The sequence below is a fragment of the Megascapheus bottae genome, chromosome 19 (assembly GCF_031878675.1).
Source record: "Megascapheus bottae isolate mThoBot1 chromosome 19, mThoBot2.hap1, whole genome shotgun sequence".
Taxonomy (NCBI): Eukaryota; Metazoa; Chordata; class Mammalia; order Rodentia; family Geomyidae; genus Megascapheus; species Megascapheus bottae.
In genome coordinates this window covers 26,135,092-26,158,935 of record NC_143527.1, presented here as the reverse complement: position 1 = coordinate 26,158,935, position 23,844 = coordinate 26,135,092, and the positions used below count along the sequence as shown (strand labels likewise).

Below are 23,844 nucleotides of genomic sequence, written 5' to 3'. Positions count from 1 at the left end.
AGCTGGACAACTCTGGGCTGTCGATTTCCAGGCAAGAATCAGACTCCTGATTCTTTAATCCGCTCTGGGTTGTTCTCTGTGTTTTTGAAATGCAAGCATACTCTTCAAACTTCTACAAGTGGTCCCACTGGAAAGCCCCCTAATTAAGCTTGGAAGAGAGAAGGAAGCTTTTTCTCATGTCCAAAATATTTCACTGAGCTGACAGACCCCCAAGTTTGCAAAATAGGTTCAATTTCTTTTCCTTTGTAAAGCCTGAATGAAAGTATTGGTTAGCGGTGGCTCCTGCCTGTAATCCCTCCTACTCAGGAGGCTGAGCTCTGAGGATCTAAAGCCAGCCAGGGCAGGAAAGTCTATGAAACTATTATATCCAATTTATCACCAGAAAACCAGAAGTGGATCTGTGCCTCAATGTGGTAGAACTCTAGCATTGAACGAAAAGAGCTCAGGGAGAGTGCCTTTACAGCTTGCAAGAATTGGTCAACAAAATAAGGAAGAGGTTAAGAGGCAATAAAAAAAAGAAGGTGCTACAGGTCTAGTGTCCCCAAATCTCAATTAACACTGTGATTCGGGTTTGGGTTTGGGTGATAGAAAACCAGAAATGAAATGAATTCCTAAGTGTGTGTTCAAAGCATTCAATTTGAGTCTTGTTGCAGTCTACTGATTTGCTACTTGAAATGCAAGATTCAAACATTAAGATGGTGAGCCAAGCTTCCAAGATTCTTCTGGCTGGGAATGTCTGGCTGAGAAAATACATCCAGAGTCCAGGCAGTTCCTATAGGGAGGAACTGAGGAGAAAGTACAACATTTTCATTAAGCACCATATGCATGTGAACCTTGTCCTATTAGCCTACAAGTGTTTTAAGCTAATCCTAGAAGCCTCCTGAGATATTTCTTAGTAGAAGAAGAGATAAACTTGGACTAACAGTCTTTATTTTGCAGAAATATTTTGGCACTCATTTCATCAGTTCTGTTCATATATAAATATTAACTGAATATTCAATATGTAAAAGTATACATCATTGAAGACTCCATTCCAGGTGTTAAGAGAGCCAGTAAAGTCTCTCAGGAAACTCAAGAGATGAGAGACACATAGCCAAAGAAAGAAAAGATACTTTATCACAGCTCAGGAAAACTTCACCAGGCGATCAGATTAGAATCAAACTGATCTCTCTTTAAACTTCATTTCCTCACCAAATGATGACTTCCTATCATGCTCATACTTGGCCTCATTACTCCCTGAATGCTTAGGTATTCACAGCCAATGTTGCACAGGATGTTGGTTAAGACTGCTCACTAAAATTCTTATTTACCACATACACCTGAGAGAAGTCCAACTTTTAGAAATTTTTGTGTACTATTTAACATCTAGGCTTAGTATATTTTCTGACATGTAGTAGGATTTGTAGAGTCCTTAAATGAGCACCTGAGGGGAGATGCTGGCATAGGCTGATGTAAGGTGCCTCTGGTTCCGACCTTGACTGGGTAGGGATACAGGAGACTATGTTATGGGAGATATCTCCATGCATTTGGAGTTGATTCTGATGATGCAGAATTATCCCTCAGAAGCCTTTGTCCTCTGAGTATTTTTTTCCATGTGTCTTGTTTTGCAGTAATTGGTTTAGTATCTCCCTTTGAGGGATTTATTTCATAAACTCTCTCCCCCTGGAGGCAAGTGTCAATCTTTGCTTTGAATACTCTCATCCTCCTACTACTAGGGGCAATTTGCATTCAAGTGGCTTTGGGAATAGAGTGAAAGGGAATCCTTAGCTCTAAAAGTTCCATTTGAGGTGTTTACACATTTTCTCTTCCTAGAAATGAGGGTCATTTCCCCCTTTCCTGGTCCTGTTTCACATGACTCCCTTTTCTTCCTATGTGGCTCACTTCCTCTGGAAAGACTTTAAGGGTTGAAGCAGAAAGTTCTTCCTCAGCATCTTGCATTATGCTTATGTCTCACTGATTAGGGAAAATGAGGGATACTTTCTGTGGGGTATTGGCATCACCATTGTTTGTACAATGAAAGATTTAGGATTACAGCTCTTGGGAACTCTTGAACAGCTGGGGTGGCTTTGCCTTGGACTGGGGAGATTACTAAGTCCCTGACCTTAGGCAACCAACCTCTAAAGGCTTTCAGGCCAGAGAGCAGTAGGGCAACAAACCTCAATACAGGTTTTCCTCTCCTCCCTTCACCAGTTGGTGATGTTTCTGAGGTTACAGATTGATTCTGCTGCTAAATTTCTTACCTTCTATGGCTCCCAATTTAGGGATTGCCTATGGGGACCAAATTCTTGGTGAGAGCTGGCATGAAAGAAGACAGTGGCTGCTTTTCAGAGTGTTGGAGGTGGTGGTGATCATGGCACATCTCCAACCCAGCAGTCTTCCTGCTCACTACTCTAAGAGACCTTCTTCAGGGCTTCTTTACCAGGTATCAGCTTGCTTGTCAACTAACTTCAGAGCCTATATTAGGTAACATTGGCTTGATAGCTACACTGGAACCTGAGCAAGGTGTTGCTGAAAAGGGCCATTGGGTGAAGAACACCAGGAGAATGGAAAGGGAAGCGAATGGTGTGTTGAAATCAACAAAGTTGTCCAGTTTTGGCATTTTGCCCAAGGTTGCCTCTGAGGTCCATAATGCTTAAACTATCACTTAGATTTATTCATAATTTGAATAGCTATACTTTATGGAGCATAGTCTTTTGAAGCAAGAGTATTTTCTCCTTTCTCTACAAATGAATAAATGGAGACTCAGAGAGATCAGAGATCTTCCACAGATGATTTGGTGTAAAGTTGGTATTAAATTCGTGTGATCCGGAAACTATTCTGCACTACAGCCGTACTGTCACTCTAGAACAGAATACTCTCTCCCTCCTCCCTGCTCTCTTGTCTGAACTTCATACTGAGCTTTAAGCTAGGCTAGGAATACTTATATGTGCAGGTCTTGGTCTTATGTTTGCTTTAGTTACTAATAAAGAAGTCAGAGCAAGGAGAGAGCCAGGAAAGGGCCTAATACATACTTTGCAAAAGACCTACAATCTGATTCCCTTCAATCTTTCCTTTCCCTCTTGTTCTTGGCAACTGTCCCTTATGCCCGTCTGTTCTCTGCCTCTAATATATTATGCTGATATTTTATTACCAAACAATTACATCCACTAATTTGAAAAGGAAACGAGCAGGAAATTGCAATTATGAAAGTAAAAGCAATGCTCTTTTATTTTTCCCCTTTATGCATTTTAAATATGGCTTGTCATTTCAGCAAAACAGACTTTCCCCCTCTTCCATGGCTCTTCATTGCCACGTCTTTAATAATTGAGCAGAAATCAGAGTAATAATTAGATTCCTGATAACAGAGGAGATGTTCATGGATTTGCAGCATGTGGAGGCTCAGCTTGGAGCACAGGCCATCTCCATGCCTCCACCAGAAAAAGCACTCTCATGCTGCTTCATTTGAGCACCTTCCAAAGCTTTCCTCACATCCTTATCTTCTGTGTAGATTAACATTGTGTTTATAATCATTGCTTCTTCTCTGTCCTTGAATGTGTTCTCATGGGAGGACTTAGAGCCTGTCCAAGACTTACCTTGTCTCATGGAATGGGGGCCCCATACAATGTGCAGGTCATTTAACTGAGCAGACGCTCTCTCTGGGCCTGTGTGGTCTGGCCTTGCTTCTCTGCAGTCACACTTGGGGTAGCAGCTGCTCTGTCTAGGTCTCTTGGTGATTACACTGCAGAGAAATGGCCTGCTGACTCAGGAGATATGTGGTGGAATCAAAACATAAGGAATAAAATAAGATATTTTTGTTTTAAGCCAATGAGCTTTGGAGATGGGTTTTCCTTTTCTTTTAACTTTGAGAGTGGTGGTAGTATTAATTGAAGGTTTGAACATTATTTCTCTCTCTCTCTCTCTCCTCTCTTTTTCTTTCCTTCCTTCATTTCCTCCTTTCCTCCTTCCCCCACTCCTCCTCCTCTTTTTCTTTTTTATCTTCTTCTTTTGGTATGTGTGTCTGTTGGTCCTGAAGCTTGGAAGCAGGGCCTGGGTGTGTCCCTGAGCCTTCTGCTTTAGGCCTAGGCTAGCATAGTACCATTTGAGTTACAGCTCCATTTTTTGGCTCTTTTTGTTGATGGTTAATTGGAGATACAAATGATACAAATCTCATGCAATTTTCTGCAATTGTCAGATCTCAGCTTCTTGAGTAGCTAGGATTAAAAATATAAGCCACTGACCCCCAACTTTATGTTTCTGATAGGGTCTTGGTTTCCATTTGAGGGTGTACCTGAATGTTGAATCATCTACTCTACACTTCCTGACCCTACAGGCATGAGCTATTGCATCCAGCTTTCCTCTTTAGAGAAGTCCTTGGACTTTGCTACATGGTTGGCTTGGCATCACGATCTGCCCAATCCCAGCCTCTTTGGAAGCTTGGGATGATAAGCATGCACTATTGTGTCCAGTTATGGATTGAGAAGTTTTTGTGTGAATTATTCTACCCAAGCTGGCCTCCAACTGACACCCTCAACTAGCTAGCATTACAGATTGAGTCCCTGGCATTCAGCTTGGAGTTGTGTTTAAATCACAATATAGCCCAGCCCATCTGGACTGACAGAGGGGTGATTTCATCTGACTCCTACCTGGAGGATAGAGGAAAAGCTGATCACACTGGATAGAATTGTATTCAATGTTTGCCTAGAGTGAATGATGTGGGATCCTAAGTACTTGGGTAAGAAGGCTCTTCCTGTCTTTGCTGGTGGATAGTGAAAGTTCAGCCACACATCCATATGTCTCTGAAATTCAGTTGTGATTTGGTAACAAGAATATAACCTCGATTTCCCCCCTTCCCTATCCAATTTCAAATAACCAATTAAGCACACATAAAATATATCAGATAACAAGGTAAAATATTGTAACAATATGAAATAACCAAGGAATGGCAAAAGAGATGAGAGATAACATAGTACATTAAGGACAATAGTCACTCATTATATGGCTTTTGTTTCCTTATCCTGGAGGTCCTTACATTTAGTGTCATACTATTTGGCCTAATGTCTCTAGATTTTTGTTCTATTGTAAATCTCTGCTAGGAGAGCCCAAGGTTTCTACTGATTATGACAAATGAGGGAGACTATTGAGTCTGGCTTACTTCACTTAATATGATTTTTTCTAAGTCTTTCCATTTCCTTACAAATGGGGCCATGTCATTCTTTCTGACAGCAGCATAGAATTCCATTGTGTATAAATACATCTTGTTGATCCACTCATTAACTGAGGGACATCTGTGTTGGTTCCATATCTTTGCTATAGTAAATAGTGCTGCAATGAACATCATTGTGCTACGGGATTTAGGGAAATGAGGACCAGGTCATAAGAAAGGGTATCAATGTTTGTGAAGTTATGCACCTTCTATCTGGTGAATATAATGTAACCCTTCTATTAATCACAATAAAAAAAGAAAAAAAAAGGATATAACCTCAAAGATCCCTGAGGATCAAATTAACATACACTGAAGGCCCCAGCAATTGTTCTTTTCACAGAGTAAGAACTAATAAAAGAGGATTCCTTTCAATAACATAGCCTCCACGAAACAGGTGGGAATGCTGAGCCTAGTTCTGCTCATGATAGAGTAATCAGTGAAACAGCTCATGACAGAGTGAGAACACAAGTTTGGGCTGCTAGATTCTGGGCCCAGAGCTTTCTTCCTAATTGAATTTCAGGCCTGGAGGTGTCCTGGGAATGGGGTGGAAAAGAAGAAAGGTATAAAGCAGGAAAACTATTGTTCATCCAAGGAACAAAAAGGTCAACCTTCCTCAGAGGAGCTAGGTAACAGATTTAGTGTCAAAGAAGCAACTAGCTTATCTATAATAAACAATATGCTATAATTCTTACTTTGTGGGCATAAGAACTACTTAAAGAGATTATGAAAATGCCTACATCCACCATGAGTGTTTTAAACTTCAATATTATATAATTAGAGGAAGCAGAGCATAATAACAGTTTCTACCCTCAGATTCCCTGGGTTCCAAACTCTCTTTTGACATTACGAATTACACACACTTGAATAAGCTTCCCAGCTTCTCAATGACTCAGTCTCTTCATCAGTGAGAGAAGGCTATCATGGAGATCCATCTCATATAGCACAATGAGGATTACATTAGATAATGCATGCCACACACGACAATTAGCTGGCCTTCACTATAGTGCTACCTATTAGTATCCTGGTGTAGGGGTTTTTACAAATAGTAATCTAGAAAGTCCTCTAAGGAATGGCCTAGGGAATCATTCTCTGCTAGTGTCCTTGCTGATTATCTTTTTGGGGGACTTCTTGAATCAATGGTCCCAACAGCTCTTGTGGGAGGTCCATTTAGGAAGTTTCTAGGCACATAAGCTTTAACTCTGGGGCATCTCTGGGGTCGATTATGAACTGTGGAGTTCACAAATAGCATTCATGCTTCTGTGTTCTGCTCACCCATACAAAAGTTTGTCCTTGGGAGACCTTCAGTGGCAAACTTCATATGGAGTCCACATCTGGCTGGCAGGTGAGTCGTTCTGTGGAGAAATGTCTTACACTTGGTGGCTTAGCTAGAGGCAGGGCTACATATCTCCCTATTGAAATATTTCACTCATTGGTTTTTGTTCTTTGGTCCATCTTTTGGCAATCTGGCTGGAGGAGCCTACTGTGTGTGTTCTTCTACCTCCTGAGTTCAGGGGTTGGGTAATCCTCTGAGGTCTACTCTGGCTGTCCTTGCTGCAGACCAGGGGCACAAGCCATCTGAACCAGTGTAGGTATCCCAGGCATTAAAAGAGAGTCTGAGGACAGTGGGGTCTTGAATTGGATATTTTCTTTCTCCTGGGATCAGAACTGGAAGGATATACCACCTCTGCTTCAATTCCAGTTCTATAGTTCCTTGAAGGTCTTAACCTTAGCTATCTACTCACTTCATTTGTCTATTGCTCCAGCATTCTCTTCCTACAGCAGGGCAGAGAACTATCTCTTCTCTTGTTGTCCTAAGAATAAGGAGAAAACCCAGCAAATAGAGAACGAGCCTTGTTAGGTAATCTCTCAATTAACACAAATAGTTAACATTACATATATTTCAGATCAAAATTTGAAGCTTCTGATGAGGATTTATTGCATTTAGTTTGTTCAATAAAAATAAATTCTATTACAAAAGGAATTTAAGGATATGTACATTCTCCTTGTAAATTAAAGTGGTATAGAGAGAAGAAAATCACATTTTGACTAAACCTGTTCCAAACTTCTCTTTAGCACTTATCAATCTTTGTTTTGGTAGGCAGCTTTTAAAATTTTAAAAAAGGGATATATATATATATTTATTTACATACATGTATTTACAGCAAATAATAGTCTATCAGCTATTGATCTAGCAATGTAATATTAATGTTATTATACACATGCATATTTTTACCTCAATATGTGTCCTGTAGGTCATTTTATTTCAAGATAGGGAGATGTGCTAAATTTACTTTATGACTCCACACTGTTCCATGTGATGATATATCATATTTAATTTAGGCATTGGTTAACATTTCCCCTGACCACATAGTGCTGCCATGAACATCCGTGTAGGTGTCTCAATGTATGGATAAATCTTCTTAAGCATTGTCACTTTGCTCATTTTGTAAAGTGAATGTATCAGCTTACACTCCATCAACTGTGTATAGGGCATATGTTTTTCTACAAGTTCATCAGGCTGTTGCGAGGCCCTTCCCACTCCAGCTTCTCTTCCCTTTGTGGTATTTGAGGAAGGTCCTTTGGGTTGATTTAAAATTTTCTTATTCCTATTAAAGTCAAACTCTTGTATATACATGTTGGCCATTATTTCTCTTTTGTGAATTACTTGTTCCTTCTAGGCTCAGCACTGGCAAACCGCACGTAAAAAGAGGAGATGGATACTCGCAAAGGATGAAAGAAGAGGAGAAATGGGTAAGAATGCAGTCAAGAATTCAATGATATACTACAAAATGAGGAAAACTAATGGAAGGGGTGGGTCATGGGTGTGTGGGCGAGAATATTGAAAGGAGTGACCCTGACCAATATGCCTTGTATTTATAAACTGCTTTGTTAAATTGCAGTTTTATTATGTTAAAGACCATAAAAAATAAAAGAAGAGGGTCTGGACCATGTAGATGCTGAAATCACTAAGCATCTCTGTTTACTAGGAAGCTAGGTACCCAAGGGAGCAGCAATTTTTTTTCTTTTTTTCAGCCCGGGGCCTTGAACTCAGGGTCTGAGCACTGTCTGTGGGCTTTCTCAAGGGTAGAGCTCTACCACTTGAGCCACAGCACCACTTAAGGCTTTTTTCAATGTATATGGTACTGAGGAATAGAACCTGGGTCTTTGTGTATGGTAGGCAAGCACTCTACCCCTAGGCTAAACTCTCGGCCCTGAGGGCAGCAACTGTTAAACTGTGCAAAAAAAAAACAAAAACAAATCCTACAGTTCCAGAAGCATTGCTTGCTTACATGACTCAGTTTCATTAGGGATAGAAGGTCTAGCTGAGCATCTGATCCAGTCAGGCCTTGATCTTCATTTGAGTAGAGTTTGTGTGCAGGCTTAGTTTTCCTCAGCTCTCAGCAGACAGGCATAAAGGAAGCTGGGAGCTGAGAGCTCAGTATTCCTTCCTTATCCATTTCTGCTATCCCTGACAAAAGAGGCTAAATGGGGGAGGAGAGGGGCACAGATAGAGGAAGATGAAGGGAGGAAGTGGAAGTTAAGAGGCAAAGCTCTTTTTGATCCTACACTGTGTATATCCCAGCCCTCTCCCTATTCTCCTGTATTGACTGTAAGCTTGGTTCTTCCACTCAACTGCTCCCCAAACAGTTCTGAACCATACACTTACTGATGCAGAGAGATAGTTCCAGTCACCCCATGCATTTATGTTAAATCACTGAGATTAGAAAAATGAGTCCCTGCTTACAGTACTGCTGAAGTAGTCATCACCAGCATATCTTATTGGGAAGAGTTTCCTGTCTCTTTCACAGCACATGGAACTTTGGGAGCCCATCAGAGGAGCTGTTCACTGGAGGACTTCTTCTTGAATCCTTGGGAGGAATTTTGAATACGATACTGATATCAATACTTTCTTAGGAGAATTTGAGTGAAGCAAGCTAAAGTCTTGGGAGCATGCTTTCTTTAATACGTTGATCTTAGACACCAAATATAATCACCCCTGTAAACAAACACAGGCTTATATGCACATGCAAACACACACACACACACACACACACACACACAGTAACTAATGTTTAGTGTATATGGCCCTCTATAGTGTAAAACTTAACAGATATGAAATATCTGGATAATGAAATATCAGGAAATGAAATACATTTTTTAACTGAGGGAGGCTAGTGAATGAGTGGTAAATGGAAAAGAGAACGGATAGTAGTCAAACACCATTTAATGTCCATTTATGACAAAGAAGTGGAACACTTGTGACTGGGGAGGAGGCTATAAGTGAGGAAACAGGGGAGATGATAGAAAGGGTGAATGTGATGATGACTGCCAAGAACTGAGGATTCCAACTATGATTCAAGTTAGGCCAACCAGAACATTCAGAGCTTATGAGCTTAAGACATTTTCCGCCTTGGGCGTCGGATGAGGAGTTGAGACTGTGCACCTGCCCTCAGGAGCTCCATTCTCTGCTCTGAAGAAATGGCCTCAAATATGAGCCCTTTATCAGTCAGGGGTGCAAAGTAATGGATCAAAGTCTCAGGCAGTGCAGTATTATAGGAGGGCAGAATGTGAGTGAGAAGAGAGATTGTCAACCCTTGGTTGGGGAGATAGGCTAGGACAGAAATAGGTAAAAATAGAACAAGAGATCACAAAATGTCTGGATACAGTGGCTCATGCCTGTAATCCTAGCTTCTCAGGAGGCTGAGATCTGAGGATCAAGGTTCAAAGCCATCCCAGGCACAACAGGACCCGAGACCCAAGACTCTTATCCCCAATTAACCTTTAGAAAATGGGAAGTGGGGCTTGCTCAAGCCTTGAGTTGAAGAGCTCAAGGACAAGGCCCAGGCCGTGTTCAAGTCCCATCAGAGAGAGAGAGAGAGGGAGAGAGAGAGAGAGAGAGAGAGAGAGAGAGAGAGAGAGAGAGAGAGAGAGAGAGAGAGAGAGAGAGAGAGAGAGAGGAGAAAATGCAGTTATCTCTGGAAAGCAAAACATTCAAATGGCTTTCATGAGGGCCATCAGCCATCATGAACATTTTTATGTGCAGAATTATGTAAGAAGTAATGGCTGGTGTCGGGTTAATACTAAAGTGAAATGGTATCTTGTGAGACCTGCTTGGCACAAGAGACATTCTCATTTATTCATTTATCCATCTCACTCAGTGAACTCCTACTATTACTATGCTTTTGCTGGCTGTGCTAGTTACTGGGGATAAATCCTGAAGGGGAAATAGACAAAGCAAGCTAACCAGTGCTAGCTTTCCATCACTATGGAAAAATACCCAAGAAACTTAAAGAAGGAAAGATTTGTGTTAGCACATGAGCTCAGGGGTTTCACTCCATGGCTTGTTGATCCCAAATGCTTTGGGACTGTGGCAAGGCAAAAATATCATGATGAGGAGGAGGTGAGAGAGCAAAACTGCTTGATTCATGGTGAGAGAGAGAGAGGGGGGGGAGGGAAGGAGGGAGGGAAGGGAGAGGGAGAGGGAGAAGGAGAGGGAGAGGAAGAGAGAGAGAGAGAGAGAGAGAGAGAGAGAGAGAGAGAGAGAGAGAGAGAGAGAGAGAGAGAGGGAGAGGGAGAGAGGGAGGGAGAGAGGGACAGAGGGAGGGAGAGAGGGAGTGAGGGAGGGAGGGGGGAGAGGGAGAGGGAGAGGGAGGGAGGGAGGGAGGGGGAAGAGGGAGAGGGAGAGGGAGGGAGGGAGAGAGAGAGAGAGAGAGAGAGAGAGAGAGAGAGAGAGAGAGAGAGAGAGAGAGGGGGAGGGAGAGAAGAGGAGGGGAGGGGAGAGGAGGGGGGAGGGAGGGAGGGGAGGGGAGGGGGAGGGAGAGGAAAGGAAGGGCCAGAATTCCAATATATCCTCCATGTACAAGCCCATAATGACCTATTTCCTCAAACTATTCCATATCTTAAAGTTCTATCACCATCTAATACTGCTCCAGGGCATTGGCCAAGCCTTTAGTACATGGCGTAAGGGGGATATTTCATATCCAAAATATAATTCATCTAGCTTTCATTCATTTGTTTCCATGTGCAGTGCACATATCTTGAGACTTTCCGTAGTGGTACCACACATGTAGAGACACTAGTCACAAACTGAAGGGTGACAGTCAAGAAAAGTCACTGAGAAACAGGAAGGAGGAATAGGAGAGAGAAAAAAAAGGAAGGAGGAAGTTAGTAGACTATTAGTTGGGTTTGTGCACAAGGATGTGCATGTGTGTTTGTATTCAAGGGGGGGACTGTGGATGAAAGGGAGGCAGGAGAAGGCACTCAAGGATCTTGGAAGGGACTCAGTGCTGCTCTTTGTCTTTGTGATGAAGACCAGGACACCATGAAAACACAAAGATGACAGAAAGCAGAAGGAGGAGGGGCTTCCATCCTCATTCTAGCAAGTTACTGTGCATCTCCAGAAAAACATCAAGGCCATGGGAGAATGACCTTTTGACGCTGATGCTGCATGAATAGTCTTCCCATTTAATGTTAAAATATGAAGGGTGGGGAGATGGAACTGTAAGTCTCCATCCTGTGAGCCTCTTCTGCTGCCTCTAGAAGTTCCATTCAGTAGGAGATGTAGACAAAGATTCCACATGATGGCAACTCTGGTTGAGGCATGTCAGAGGAAGGAAAGAGGACATACTCTGTCTTAGGTTTCCAGCATAACACAAGAGTTTTCCACAGAGATCCACCAGAGAAATCCTTCAGAATTTCCCAAAGGACTGAGAAAGCAGCTTCCTAAGGCTCCAGTGATCTAAGGCTCTAACTTACCATGCAGTTTACATAACCTATTTGCAGGACCATCTTAAATATCTCCATAATTCAATCTCTTGCCAGCATGGTCTCTTGCTGTGGTCCTTCACTCATTCTAGTTTAGCTGTCTCAAAACCTGCATGAGGTATTTGCTTGCTTGGCTTAAAAGTATAACATTTGGATAAAACATTGTCCTCCTTGGGACTCTCTTTGGGTATAATTTATACATATTTTCCTGGGTAATCTGTAGTGCTATTCTATATTCTGCCTCAGGATTCCCAGGGTGCCTTATAAGAACCGTGACTAATATGCTAACCAGGCATTCCTGTAAGATCTGTGGGTGGAGATGCTGCATCTCTGATATCTCTCCCCCCACCCCACATATCGTCATTCTCTCCCAATGCACCACGTATGCATGCCTACCTCCACCTGTGAGCATGCTAAAGGCCAGCTTGGTTCCTACTTCTCACAGCAGGACCCCAGTAGTCATAGCTGATGTTGGCTGAAGGCCCTGGCACAGGAAACCCATCCAGAGCCCTCACAACCGAGTGACTGTGTCCATTGCAACACTTTTTATTCTTGTTGGGAAGGATGACAAGGAGCATGGACATGAGAACAGGCTGGAATCCTAAAGATCAAGTGATTGAAACAGTTATGGAAGAGTCAGAGGAGGGGCAGGAATATTGACTTGACCAGTTTTTAATTTTGTAAACAAATTCACTATAGACACTACCTCTTGGTGGCAACATGGGCTCAAAAATCTAAGAAATAGTGAGCTACCAAAGGGATTCCCCCTTTAAGATACTTCTTGGAAGTATTGGACCCACAACTCATGGCTGGAAGTGGTTCTTTATCTCAAGTAGTAGAGTGTTAACCTTGAACAGAAGCTCAAGAACAGTGACCAGGACCTGAGTTCAAGCCCGTGGTCCAGGAAAAACAGAACAAAACAAACCAGATTTCCTGAAAACTACAGTCACAGTTATTGTGAGTGTGGGTGGAAGTAGAGAATCTAACCATCTTCAATGTTCATTTCAGAAGGAAGCAAGAATTATTGCTGTGTTAAGTTCAATTGTGATTTTAGGAACATTTTATAAACACACTAGACTCATAGTTCTTTGAAGAGAGTTAGATAATATTACTCATTGTGCACCCCCACATCTGCTATAGTGCTTGTGAGATACTAAGTGCTTAACAAATGTTTTCTGTAGTTCAGCTTACAGTATTCTAGGTAAGGCTGTGGCTAGGTACTGGGTGGCAGTAGGTAGATCTTGGAATTAAATTAGTTTAGTTGCATTGGACGGATATTAGGGGAGTTCATTGCAGTAAAGAGATAACTTGGTAAGCAGAAAGTGGGGGTAAAGGAATGTGCAAGCAACCCAAGATGATGAATTGCCTATGAAGGACTGCCTGTGAGAAAGCACATAGATACCTAGGTGTATCTGTGGGTTCCATACTGTTCTCAGCACTCTGTGTGTGTTTTATTCTTTCCTTCTTATAGCCCACCTATGAGACAGGTAGTATTGATCTTCCTTTTACAGAGAAGGAAATCCAGTCAAAGGGAAGCCATGGTAGCCTGGCTGGAAAGTAGTACAGGATACCAATCCAGGCTAGTTGGCTAGAGGTTTCATGCTCTCTGTGATTTATCTCTATTGTTTCTCTGCAGAGTGGAGCCTTGAAGGTGAGCAGTCTTAAGCTGAAGAAGCTCGAAACTGGATAGTTTAGATCAACTCAGGAAGCATCGCATTAGTTAAAAGGAAAGTTATTTCCACAGGTGATAGCTGGTGCTTAGAGCAGGGTGAACCAGCCCCAGAATGACTGGAAATTGGGTTAATGATGACGATATGAACTCAAATGCAGAAACAAAGAAAAAAGGTATTGGCCAGCATCAGGCAGGAGCATTTCCTGGAATCAAGGGCTTGTTCTCACTAAGTAAAGCTTGTACTATTGAACTCCAGAATACTGATATCCCTCCCTAGGCTCTGGGTTGGTCAAATTCTGGGGCAAGCCCAAACATCCATGTTAGAATTTTTTTTTATGAAAGAGGGAACCTGAATTAGGAAATTGAACCAAACAAAAAGCCACCGAGTCTTTATTTAATGCACATACTCCTTCCAACCCCATAGAGTACATATGTTTCTTTTAGGCCCACCGAGATTTTTTCAGGGCATATGACTGGAGCCAGTAGTGTTCATTTCCAAGGCTGGGGTTCTATGCTAGGGAAAAGTTCTCTGGAGAAAAATTCTAGGGCTCATTAAACAGTGGGTAGAAGAGGAGAAGCAAATGAGGAAGTGAAGTAAACAAAATTATGGCAGGATGATATTTTCTTTTCCTGTAGGAAAGAATCTAAAATAATCATACTCCCATTTAAACCTTATTTTTTTAAAAAAAATTATACTTTGAGTATGTTTGTGCAAAAGCAATGGGCTAGAAGACTTCATTCTCAAGGGCCGCCTCTCCCCAAAAAGCCCAGTGCTACAATGTAAGACTTTCTAGGTCATTGATGGAATAAGTTGGAGACCTGTGTTTACTTATAGTGGAAAGTTTGCTAGATGTTCCTTCTTTTAAAACACTTCCTCCATATCATATTTACTTTAACCAGTTGGATTCTATGTGGTTTGAAAGTCCCTTCCAAAATTCATGTTGAAGTTTAATTGCCATTAGAGCTGTATTAAGAGGTGAGACCTTTAAATGTCAATTTGATCACTGAAGACTGCCCTCAGTACTGTCATAGAGTGAACTAGCTATCTCAGAAGTGGCTTCATGATCAAATAATGAGTTTGGGCTCTTTTCTCTGTCTTATGACTGTTCAATCACTCTTCTTTCACATCATGATGATGCTGCCCTCAGCAGATGCTGGACTTCTCAGTTCTAGAACCAAAAGCAATATATATTTTTAAAACAAATTACCCGGTCTGTGGCATTCTGTTCTACTAGCAGAAATGGACTAAGGTTGCCTCCCTTTGAATGTAACCAGAGAAACTGGAGAATGCTTGTCTAAGCACATTCAGTGCAAACCCACATGAGAAAATCATTCCCTGTTTATTTGTTAGGAGACAAAGTGATCAATATTGCCAAGTGAATAGTAGTCTTCTACAAGTCCATCTTTTCCTTTCCAGCTACCAATGCCCTAATCTTTCCTAAAAAACCATGAACCAAAGCAGCATATATGGTATGATTTCAATAACAAATTTACTATAGTTACAAATAATATACAATGGATATGTTCCCCATCTCTCTGACACTGGCATATAACAGGACCCTTGATTAATAGAAGATTGTCCTGGGTGATTAAACTTCAGGCACTGGTCACAGAGTAATAAGGTGGATGATTTGGGGCAGACTGTCTTTCTTCAGCAATTTGTAAAACCAACACCACTCCACATTAAAAAGAACTTCCCTCATAATTGCGCACTTTCTTTTACAAAATTCTCCATCATTGTACAAAGAATGGGCGCAAGGCCTGGATATTTTCGAAGGACTTAGACCAACTGTGTCTTCACTGATGATCTGGAAAGAAAGAGTAGGAGGATCCCTGCAGAGTCAAGCTCCCTAATTTTTCACAGAGATGAGAGTTAAGCTCTGCCCTGCGACACCGAAATTTCAACCTATGAAAAAAAGAAAACTTTGTAAGTGTTCATGATCCTGGTTGCTGGAGGAAATGAAGGGACAAGTTGGGAAGAAAAATTGATGGTAGATGAAATTTGTGTTTAAGAAATATATTAGTTTTCTGGGGCTATCATCACAAATACCACAGATGGAAAAAGTTAAGCAAGTATATTTGTTCACAACTCTGTAGGCTATGGTCATACTACCCTGATGTACCGATCCTGTCTGATCTCAGAACCTAAGAAAGATTGAGTCTGGTTAGCGCTAGAATAGAAGTTTAAAGATTAAGCTATTGACAGGGCTGGGTTCTCTTGCAGCCTCTCTATATAGCTTGTAAATAGCTGTGTGTTCCCCATTTCTTTATGGCTTCTTTGCACATATCTATGTTCTATTTCTTTTTTCTTGGAAGGATTACAGTACACACCACAGTAATGAGCTCACCTTAATTTAGTTACCTTTTTCAAAGCCATTTTTTCAAATTCAGGCACATTCTGAGGTTCACAGGTTCTGATTTCACTATAGGAAGTTTAGAGAAGACATGGGTTGATTTCAAAAGGCTTCTTCAATCAGAAGTAGCTTTGACTTTTCTCTGTGCAAAGTGCACTAGATTCTTGGCTACAAAGTGTAGATGCTAGAAAACTGGTATGTAGACATTATAAATGATTTAGAGGAGTCTCTAAAGAACATTTATTGTCCATTGGCCTTCTGTAGTTGATGCTTATGACAGCACAAAAGAAAGATTTTAAAACACTGATATCTGAATCTTAGCTCTTTCCGATTCTGTTTCAAATTTGAGGGAAGCAGTGAGTAGAACTGGTTAACATGATAAACATTTTGAGATATTTTAATGTGCAATCATCAATCATAAACACTGATGTAATTCACATCCTGATTCTATAAATAAAGAAATTAGCTATTGGCTAGAGTTATTTTATGATATGTGCAAAATCAAAACACATGTGTGGACGAGAGCTCACGGATCCTGATCTGGGTCTTCCCTCTTAGGCTAGGAATTCTTTTCAGTCTCTAACTGCTAGCATTCCTTCAGGGTTTATATTGTAATGGTTATGGTGTCCCAGATTCCACATCCAGCTTTGAAGCTCCCTTTTCCCCCAGCTGCTGGGAGCTCTCGTGCTCCAGGGGAGCCCTTATGCTGAGACTGGCACATGATAGTGTCTAAGGGGATAACTCTCAAGGGCCCTCTGAGCTCCAAAGCACCTTGAAGTTGACTGAACTACAGTCCAACTCCTCTTTTTATCCAGTGCTGCTTTTCCAGTTCACCTGCAAGGGATCTGTGAGTTCTCAGGATGCTCTCTAGTAAACCCATGTCTGTCAGTTTATTAGTACTCACCATAGTGGGTACCAAACACCTGTAATTCAAAGGGAAATAAGACTCAAGCTACCTATCACAAATGTTGACAATCAACAGCTAACCTTATTGCCCTAGCTGAACCATTGTAATAGCAATGAAAAGAGAGATGTGTGGGCACTGGGCTTGGGTTGGGGGTGTAATGCTGATGCTCTACTTGGAAAGTCAAGCCAAGGCCAGTTGATTATATTCTTTCAACCCCTTCTTATCAGTCTATTCAGGAGTTTGAGCATGTTCTTGTGCACTTTCATAATTTTTCATCTTCTATTTATTATTTTTTATGCTTTGGGTGGTGGAAGATGTACTAGAGGAGAAATAACCATGATTGAAGTGTAAGAAAATTGTATTTAGAAAATTGTGATAATTTCAAGGTTCAACTTAACAGGCTGAAGGTATGCCTAGATAGCTGATAAAAGATTGCCTGTGAGGCTGTTTTCGGGAAGACATTAACATTTGAACTGGTAACATTTGAATCAGTAGACTGAAAATACAACTGTGTGGGTGGGTCTTACCTAGTCCATGGAGGTATGGATGGAACAAAACAGCAGAGGAAGGATGAGTCTCTTTGATCACTCTTTGATCTATGGCCCTTGATATCAGGTCTAGAACTTCTTGAGTCTTTGGCTTTTGGTCTTACATCATTTGACCCACCAGTTTCTCAGGCCTTCAATCTCAGACTGGCAGTGATGCTATTGCTTTCTCTACTTCTCTACATTGCAGGTAGGATATTGTGGGGCTTCTTGATGTCTGTCTGTCTATCTGTCTGTCTGTCTGTCTGTCTGTCTCTGTCCATCACCATCTATCTTCCTGCATAACTTCAGTTTTGTTAGATATCTCTGAATAAGGCAGAATCATACCTGCAATCCTAGCTACTCAGGAGCCTGCAGATCACAGTCTGAAGCAAGCTAAGGTAAGAAAGTCTGTGATTGTCTCACCTCTAAAACCCCTCTACCCTCTAAACTACCCTCTAAAAACCAGAAGTGGAGATGTGGCTCAAGTGGTAGAGCACTAGCCTTGAACAAAATAAGGTCAGAGACAGCAACCAAGACCTGATAAACAAACAGACAAACAAATGATGATGTAGGGGGAGAATTCAGTTTGGACTGGCAAGTTACTTAGCTTTTCTTTCTTGGAGACCACTTTCTCTATACCATCAACAAAGTTAGATTTCCAGAAGTCTCATACTAAGCCCCTCCCTCAAAGACGATCCAGAATTAGACACTGAACTGCTGAAGGTAATAATGTTAGAGTCAATACATTTTCTTCTTTAGGAGACTTGCTTTCTATGCTTTGGCTCCAGAGAAAACAAGCATTACTTGGCATTATGAGCAAGGCTTAGGAGCCCGAAGAGGGTCTTCTTGATGCTTTTGAGGGTGATGGGTACCAAGACATGTGAAAGGGTATCAATGTATGTGAATTAATGCACCTTCTATCTGGCAAATATCATGTAACCCTTTTATTAATTACAATAAAAAATTATTAAAAAAAAGAAAGTGAATCTATGCAGGTAGCCAGTCACATCGTCCTATGCTTCTTGAACTGGCTATGAAGCATATTCAGGGTTGGACTTCTGTGACAACTGTACTGCTTGCTATGTACACTGGCCGAAAGGAGGACTGACAATTATACCAATATATAGTAACATTAACACTTTCATGCAATCTACAGAGACTGCTCTGAACTGAGTAAGGCTCAGTGCCCTAGTGAAACATTCGTGAGGGTCTCAGCCTCTTAGCAGCCTGCTGCTTAAGTGGGCTGACAGGCACACCATCACCAGGTGTCTCAAGTCCGGGAGAAGACAAACAATCTGTACCCTGGGGAGCCCCAGACCTCCTGGCCTAATTTGGGAGATGTGGTTTCTGCCAAAGGCTAGTATTTAGGACACACATACATATTTAAAAGGCCTAAGAAAGACACAAATAAGACATTAACATGTGCAAATGGTTACAGCTGAATAGCTAGATCCAGGAGCCAGGACAAAGAAGCAAATCTGAGAGCAGGATGTCCCCAACACTGGAGCTGGTCCATTATCCAATAACCAAATCAGGTGACAAGGAGGGTATGAGGAGCTCTCAGCATCAGTGGGTACATTGCACATATTAGGAAACTCAGCGCCCTCCTTTACTAAAAGCAGCTAGGAAGTGAATGATATACAATTGGATGCACATGTAGCAAAAGCATGGACATTATCAAAGGGGTATATCTTAGAGGACTCTAATAACATCATTTTGGTTATTTTTATACATAAGCTCACAACTGTGTATAGATTGTGCATATTTGTGTGTGTGTGTGTGTGTGCATGCGTGAACATGCATACACGCGAGGCTTCATATTTTGTTGGAGTGAGGGTGAAGATACCCATATGCAAATTATACAGTCACTCTCTCTCTTACTCCAGGGGAGCTTTTCTTATTAATGAGGCAGCCCTAGCCATGCCTGTCTATCAGGCTTTCCCTGCAGGGGAAAGATTCCCCTTCTGAGAAGCCCAATCTACAGCCCAGCTCCAGACTCTTTCTTGCTTTCAGCCTGAAGGGGAGAAAGCTTTTTTATACTTAACAGATGTTAGGAGGCACTGCAGATAGGGACTGATTTGCCCTGGCTGAAACCCAGATTCTTTTTCTGGGTAGAAGGCAAGTTTCCTATAAAAATAAGGTGAATCTAGAGAAACTGAGACTTTCCCAACTTTCAGAAGCAAATGAGGAGGAAACTTGGAAGAGAAGACACCTTCACTTACAGAGAGACTGGGAGATGACCTTAATTAAGAAACCATCTTAATTTGGGGCAGACAGGGGTTTACAGAAAGTTTGCTAAGGAGAGTAGAGCTTAAAGTGGAGCTCATTTCCTGAGTTCTTGGGTTAAAGACTCCCCAAGGCCTCCCTCCCATAAAGCAGATTGCAGTAAAGAGGGAGCTTTGTACAGGGCAGTTGATGGGATGCCATACAGCGGCAAAAGGGACCCTAGCCTTGGGCAGATTTTTCCCTGACCTTTGTTGATGGGTCAGAGATGGGAGGAAGCAATGCTCCTAGTTGTTAGGACTTCCAAGGAATTGAAGGTGTCTGACCCTTAGGTAAAACCATGGAAGACATAGCTGGCCCTGACTTTCCCCTGACTGCATATGGTTCTTACTTTGGCTATCCCTCATGCACCTCAATGCCTGGACAGTAATCTTCTCCCTCTTCCTGCCTGCCTTCAAAGGCTCTGACTGTTCTGAACACAGTCCAGGAATCTGCTCACACTTCTACATCCATCTGGAATGCCCTCAGCTACTCTACCGAATCTAAATCCCACCCAGAACCCATGGCCGGGCTGAAATTTCAATTTCTCCAGGAAGTGGTTTTGTGATTACTTTAGCCCTCAAACATTCTTGGATTCTGTCCTCTTATTTTTCTCCAGTTTCACTGGCTATGTATTTTGCTCGTTTATCGTACCCTGATATTGGACTCCCCTTCCTGTGATGTTGAGGTTCACTTGTCCCATGCTCTTCCTGTCACTTAATTCAGAAATCTCAGACCACTGACATTTTGATTTCTTCTTTTGATTTCGTTCTTCCTGAGCTTAGTAAAGGCATCACCACCATATACCTAATTACTTAAATCAAGCAGAAGCCAATTCCTGATTCATGTAATCCCTGTATCTCTTGTATATGTTTCACTGAAAATCCTACTGAATTTTCTTAAAAAACATTTTCTGGGTTCTTTTAAATTGTCCTCTACTTAGGACAGTTTACAATATTCACAACTCTAAATCATTTCACAGAACTTCTTTTGACTAATCTTTTTGCTGCTACCTGTTACCTAATAATATCCTTCACAAAGCCAAATGGGATTTTTGGAATGTAAGTGAAACCATGTACATCTTTGCTCAGAGGCTTCCAGTGTCTCACACCAGTAATGAAATGCAGACACTTGACTCTGGTCCATTGTTGACCTTCCTGGTGTCTGGCCCTTGCCTGCTTCTCTGATGTTTTCTTATTCTGTTATTACATTGCTCACCATACTCTGCCATTTCTGCCTCAGAAGCCTCTCCTCCCTTTCCCAATAATCTCTCTTTCTGTACTCCTTAGCTCTGGCTGTTTCCTCTGTCTGTAATGATCCTACCATCCATCTTTGCATGGCTGGCTCATTCTTTTAGGAAAGTGTCAAGTTAAATGTTTCCTCGAACAGGCTTTTCCTAGCACCCAGTTTAATATAGCCCCTCAATTACCCTCTCCCCTAATACCCTATGTTATCATCTTCACAGCACTAATTATACCTTGGTCCTGAATAACTTGTTTGTTTGATTTATTTTTTATTGTCTCTCTCCTTCAGTGTCATAAAGGCTTCACGTGGGCAGAAATCCTCTTTGTGTTAACTCACCACTGTGCCCTGCCACAGTGTAGGCATTCAGGGAGCCTTTATTAAAGGAGTGAATGTAAAGAGATACTGTTTGACATGGAATGCTCTGATTTCCTTCTTTAGAATAAGTTATACTCAACCACAAATCTCATTCAACAGGATTCAAGTCATGCATTTTACCCATATAACGTAACACAAACTGAAGTTCTCCTGTGTTTCTTAACATTTTGACATGATTCTCATTAATTAACATTTATAGATTATTGAAGATATGCCTTCTATCTACTTCATATAACTTTGATAATAGCTGTCCAGTAGAGATTTACATCCATCCTATACATTTTTTTTTCTTAGCAGCCTGGGAAACAGCCATGCTGAGCTGGCAAAGAACACTGAGATAGGATTCCAAGGTGGGGAATATTACTCTGACTTTGCCACAGATGAGTTATAACTCATTTAGCAAAGTCCTTTTCTAAATCTTGTTTGCTAGGATATAAGATGAGTTTAATAATTATAGCCCTTCTGGCCTTATGAAGCAATCGGTAAGCTAAAAGAGATCTTCAGCCTTTATATTGAAAGGGGAGGTGGCTGCCACTCCTAATTTATTTCTTTACTCCTTCATTTATCAGCTATTTCAAATCTCAGTTTTAGACTAGCCTTGCTGTAAAGAAGATAGGAGGCACACCATATGTCTTCCACCTCAGGTTGGATTAGCTATTGCCCCACTAAAAATATGATGAGATGTATACAGTATGTCTTCCCTTTCACATGCCTGTAAGGTTGATGATCATGAATAATGCTGGTAGGAGAATGTCATGTTACACTGGAGATGTGGCAGCAGGGTAGGGCATTAGATGTCCAGCTGTCAGGTTCCTGAGACTGGGAGGGTGAGAGTTGAAAGAAGTTGTACCTAGTGGGGAGGTCCTTGGGATCCCCAGATTAAGGACCTGAAAGGTTCTACCAGATAATGGAAAGTGAGGTTACAGGGCCAAGGTAATCTGAAATGACCCTTTCAGTCATGAAGCTTGAAGACCCAACTGGCAGGAGCCTCATACAGCTCTGGAAAATGTATTTCTTCTCCTAGAACAAGAAAATAACTTTTATAAAGTGACAGAATTAAACAGCATAGACATTTAATTTCCATATTATTGGTGTTAATTGATTCATTTTAGCCTTTCCTTCCTTGCCTCAATAACGGTTCCAACTTGTCTCTCCCCTGGGAACAGCCTGGAGTCAGGCCCTTAGTGTGTCACAGCATTTCTCAGATCTGAACTTGCTCACAGCTACCATTTCTAGTAGGCAAAATCTTTTGCTCCAATTAGCACCATCCTGCTTCAGCCTAGTTCCGGCTGTCCATTCTCAGATTGAAGCTTCATGTGCTTGGGGAAGGTAAGAGATCTGAACCCAAGATTTTTTTTTGGGGGGGGGGTAGCAGTAGGGAGAGTACCAAACTGGTGGGAGGCAAATGAGGAGTTTCTCCCAGGCAATCCTCAATCATATCTTCATGTAACACAGGCAGAAAGGGAAGACATATCTAAATTCCCCATATGACAGGCTGGAAGCACCTTTGTCAAGGAGTAGAAGTGCTAACACAATGAAAGGACCACATCTATGAAGGAGAAAGAACTGTGGGAGAACTACCTAAAGGAAAGTTCAGATGGAATAATGAATAAAGAGAGGAAGGGTGGGAGAATACAGTGATAATATTCAATGTGTATATGTGAAAATGAAAAACTAGGAAAACTGAGGGAATGGGTGGGGCTGTGGGAAATGGAGAAGAATCATAAAAGTGGTGACATTGATCAAAATGCATCATACTCATAAACTGACATACTGAATTGAAAAATGGTCTGTACCACTACTAAAAGATAATTATAAAGAAACAAAAAGTTCAGGTCTTACTCAGTTGGCATATAAGACAAATGCTTAGGATATACCAGTATGATTTTCCTCCCAGAAGTCTAAATAATCATGATTATTTATGTTGGTTTCTCTGTGGAACTATCAGGGTGTGTGTGTTGGGGGGGATGGTAGTTTAAAAGTTACTGATGACTGAATCTCAAGCCTAGAAATTCTGGATTAATTGACCCTAGGAGGTGGTTTATATACTAGGGACTGACAAAAATCTCATTAGATGACACCAATGACTATCCAAGGTTGAGCACTCTGGTCACAGAGCCATGTGCAGGTCTAGCCTGGTGGCTCAGCTGATAGTGATAGTGACTTAGAGAAAGCCATCCATCACTGAATGTACTTTGGGTTCTAGAGAGAAGAAAGGCCAAATTAAGCCTCTTGCTTATATTGCTATTTATGAATCATTTATGATCTCCTTGGTCCTTATCAGATGCTTTCTCCTCCCTAGTTCTGTCAGGTCTGAAACATGTATTAGCTTACATGGAGTCTTGTATAGGGACCATAGAGTCTAGCACATGTGAAAAATGGTAGGGTTAGGAAAAAGAGCTCAGTATGTGCTACAACAGAGCAGGAGAACTGTAGCCAGGAGCAAGGTAAAGTGATCTCCATGTGCTAGACATTCCCTAGCAAGGTATGAGCTGATTCAATTCCTCTTGAATGAGGAAATGAAACAAGGATAAGTGGCTTGTATCTAATAGGAA

At 41.5% G+C, this 23,844-nt stretch overlaps 1 protein-coding gene across 1 annotated transcript in view; it reads left to right on the top strand.

Annotated features, from left to right (window-relative positions):
- The window catches only part of LOC150049745 (uncharacterized), a 127,972-nt gene extending 114,263 nt beyond the window's left edge, over positions 1 to 13,709 (top strand). The window contains exons 3-4 of the mRNA XM_090353537.1: positions 7,861 to 7,933; positions 13,584 to 13,709. Coding sequence (XP_090209663.1) covers positions 7,861 to 7,933; positions 13,584 to 13,637 — 127 coding nt within the window. The 3' untranslated portion in view covers positions 13,638 to 13,709. The remainder of the gene's footprint in view (positions 1 to 7,860; positions 7,934 to 13,583) is intronic.
- The last annotated feature ends 10,135 nt before the right edge of the window (positions 13,710 to 23,844 follow it).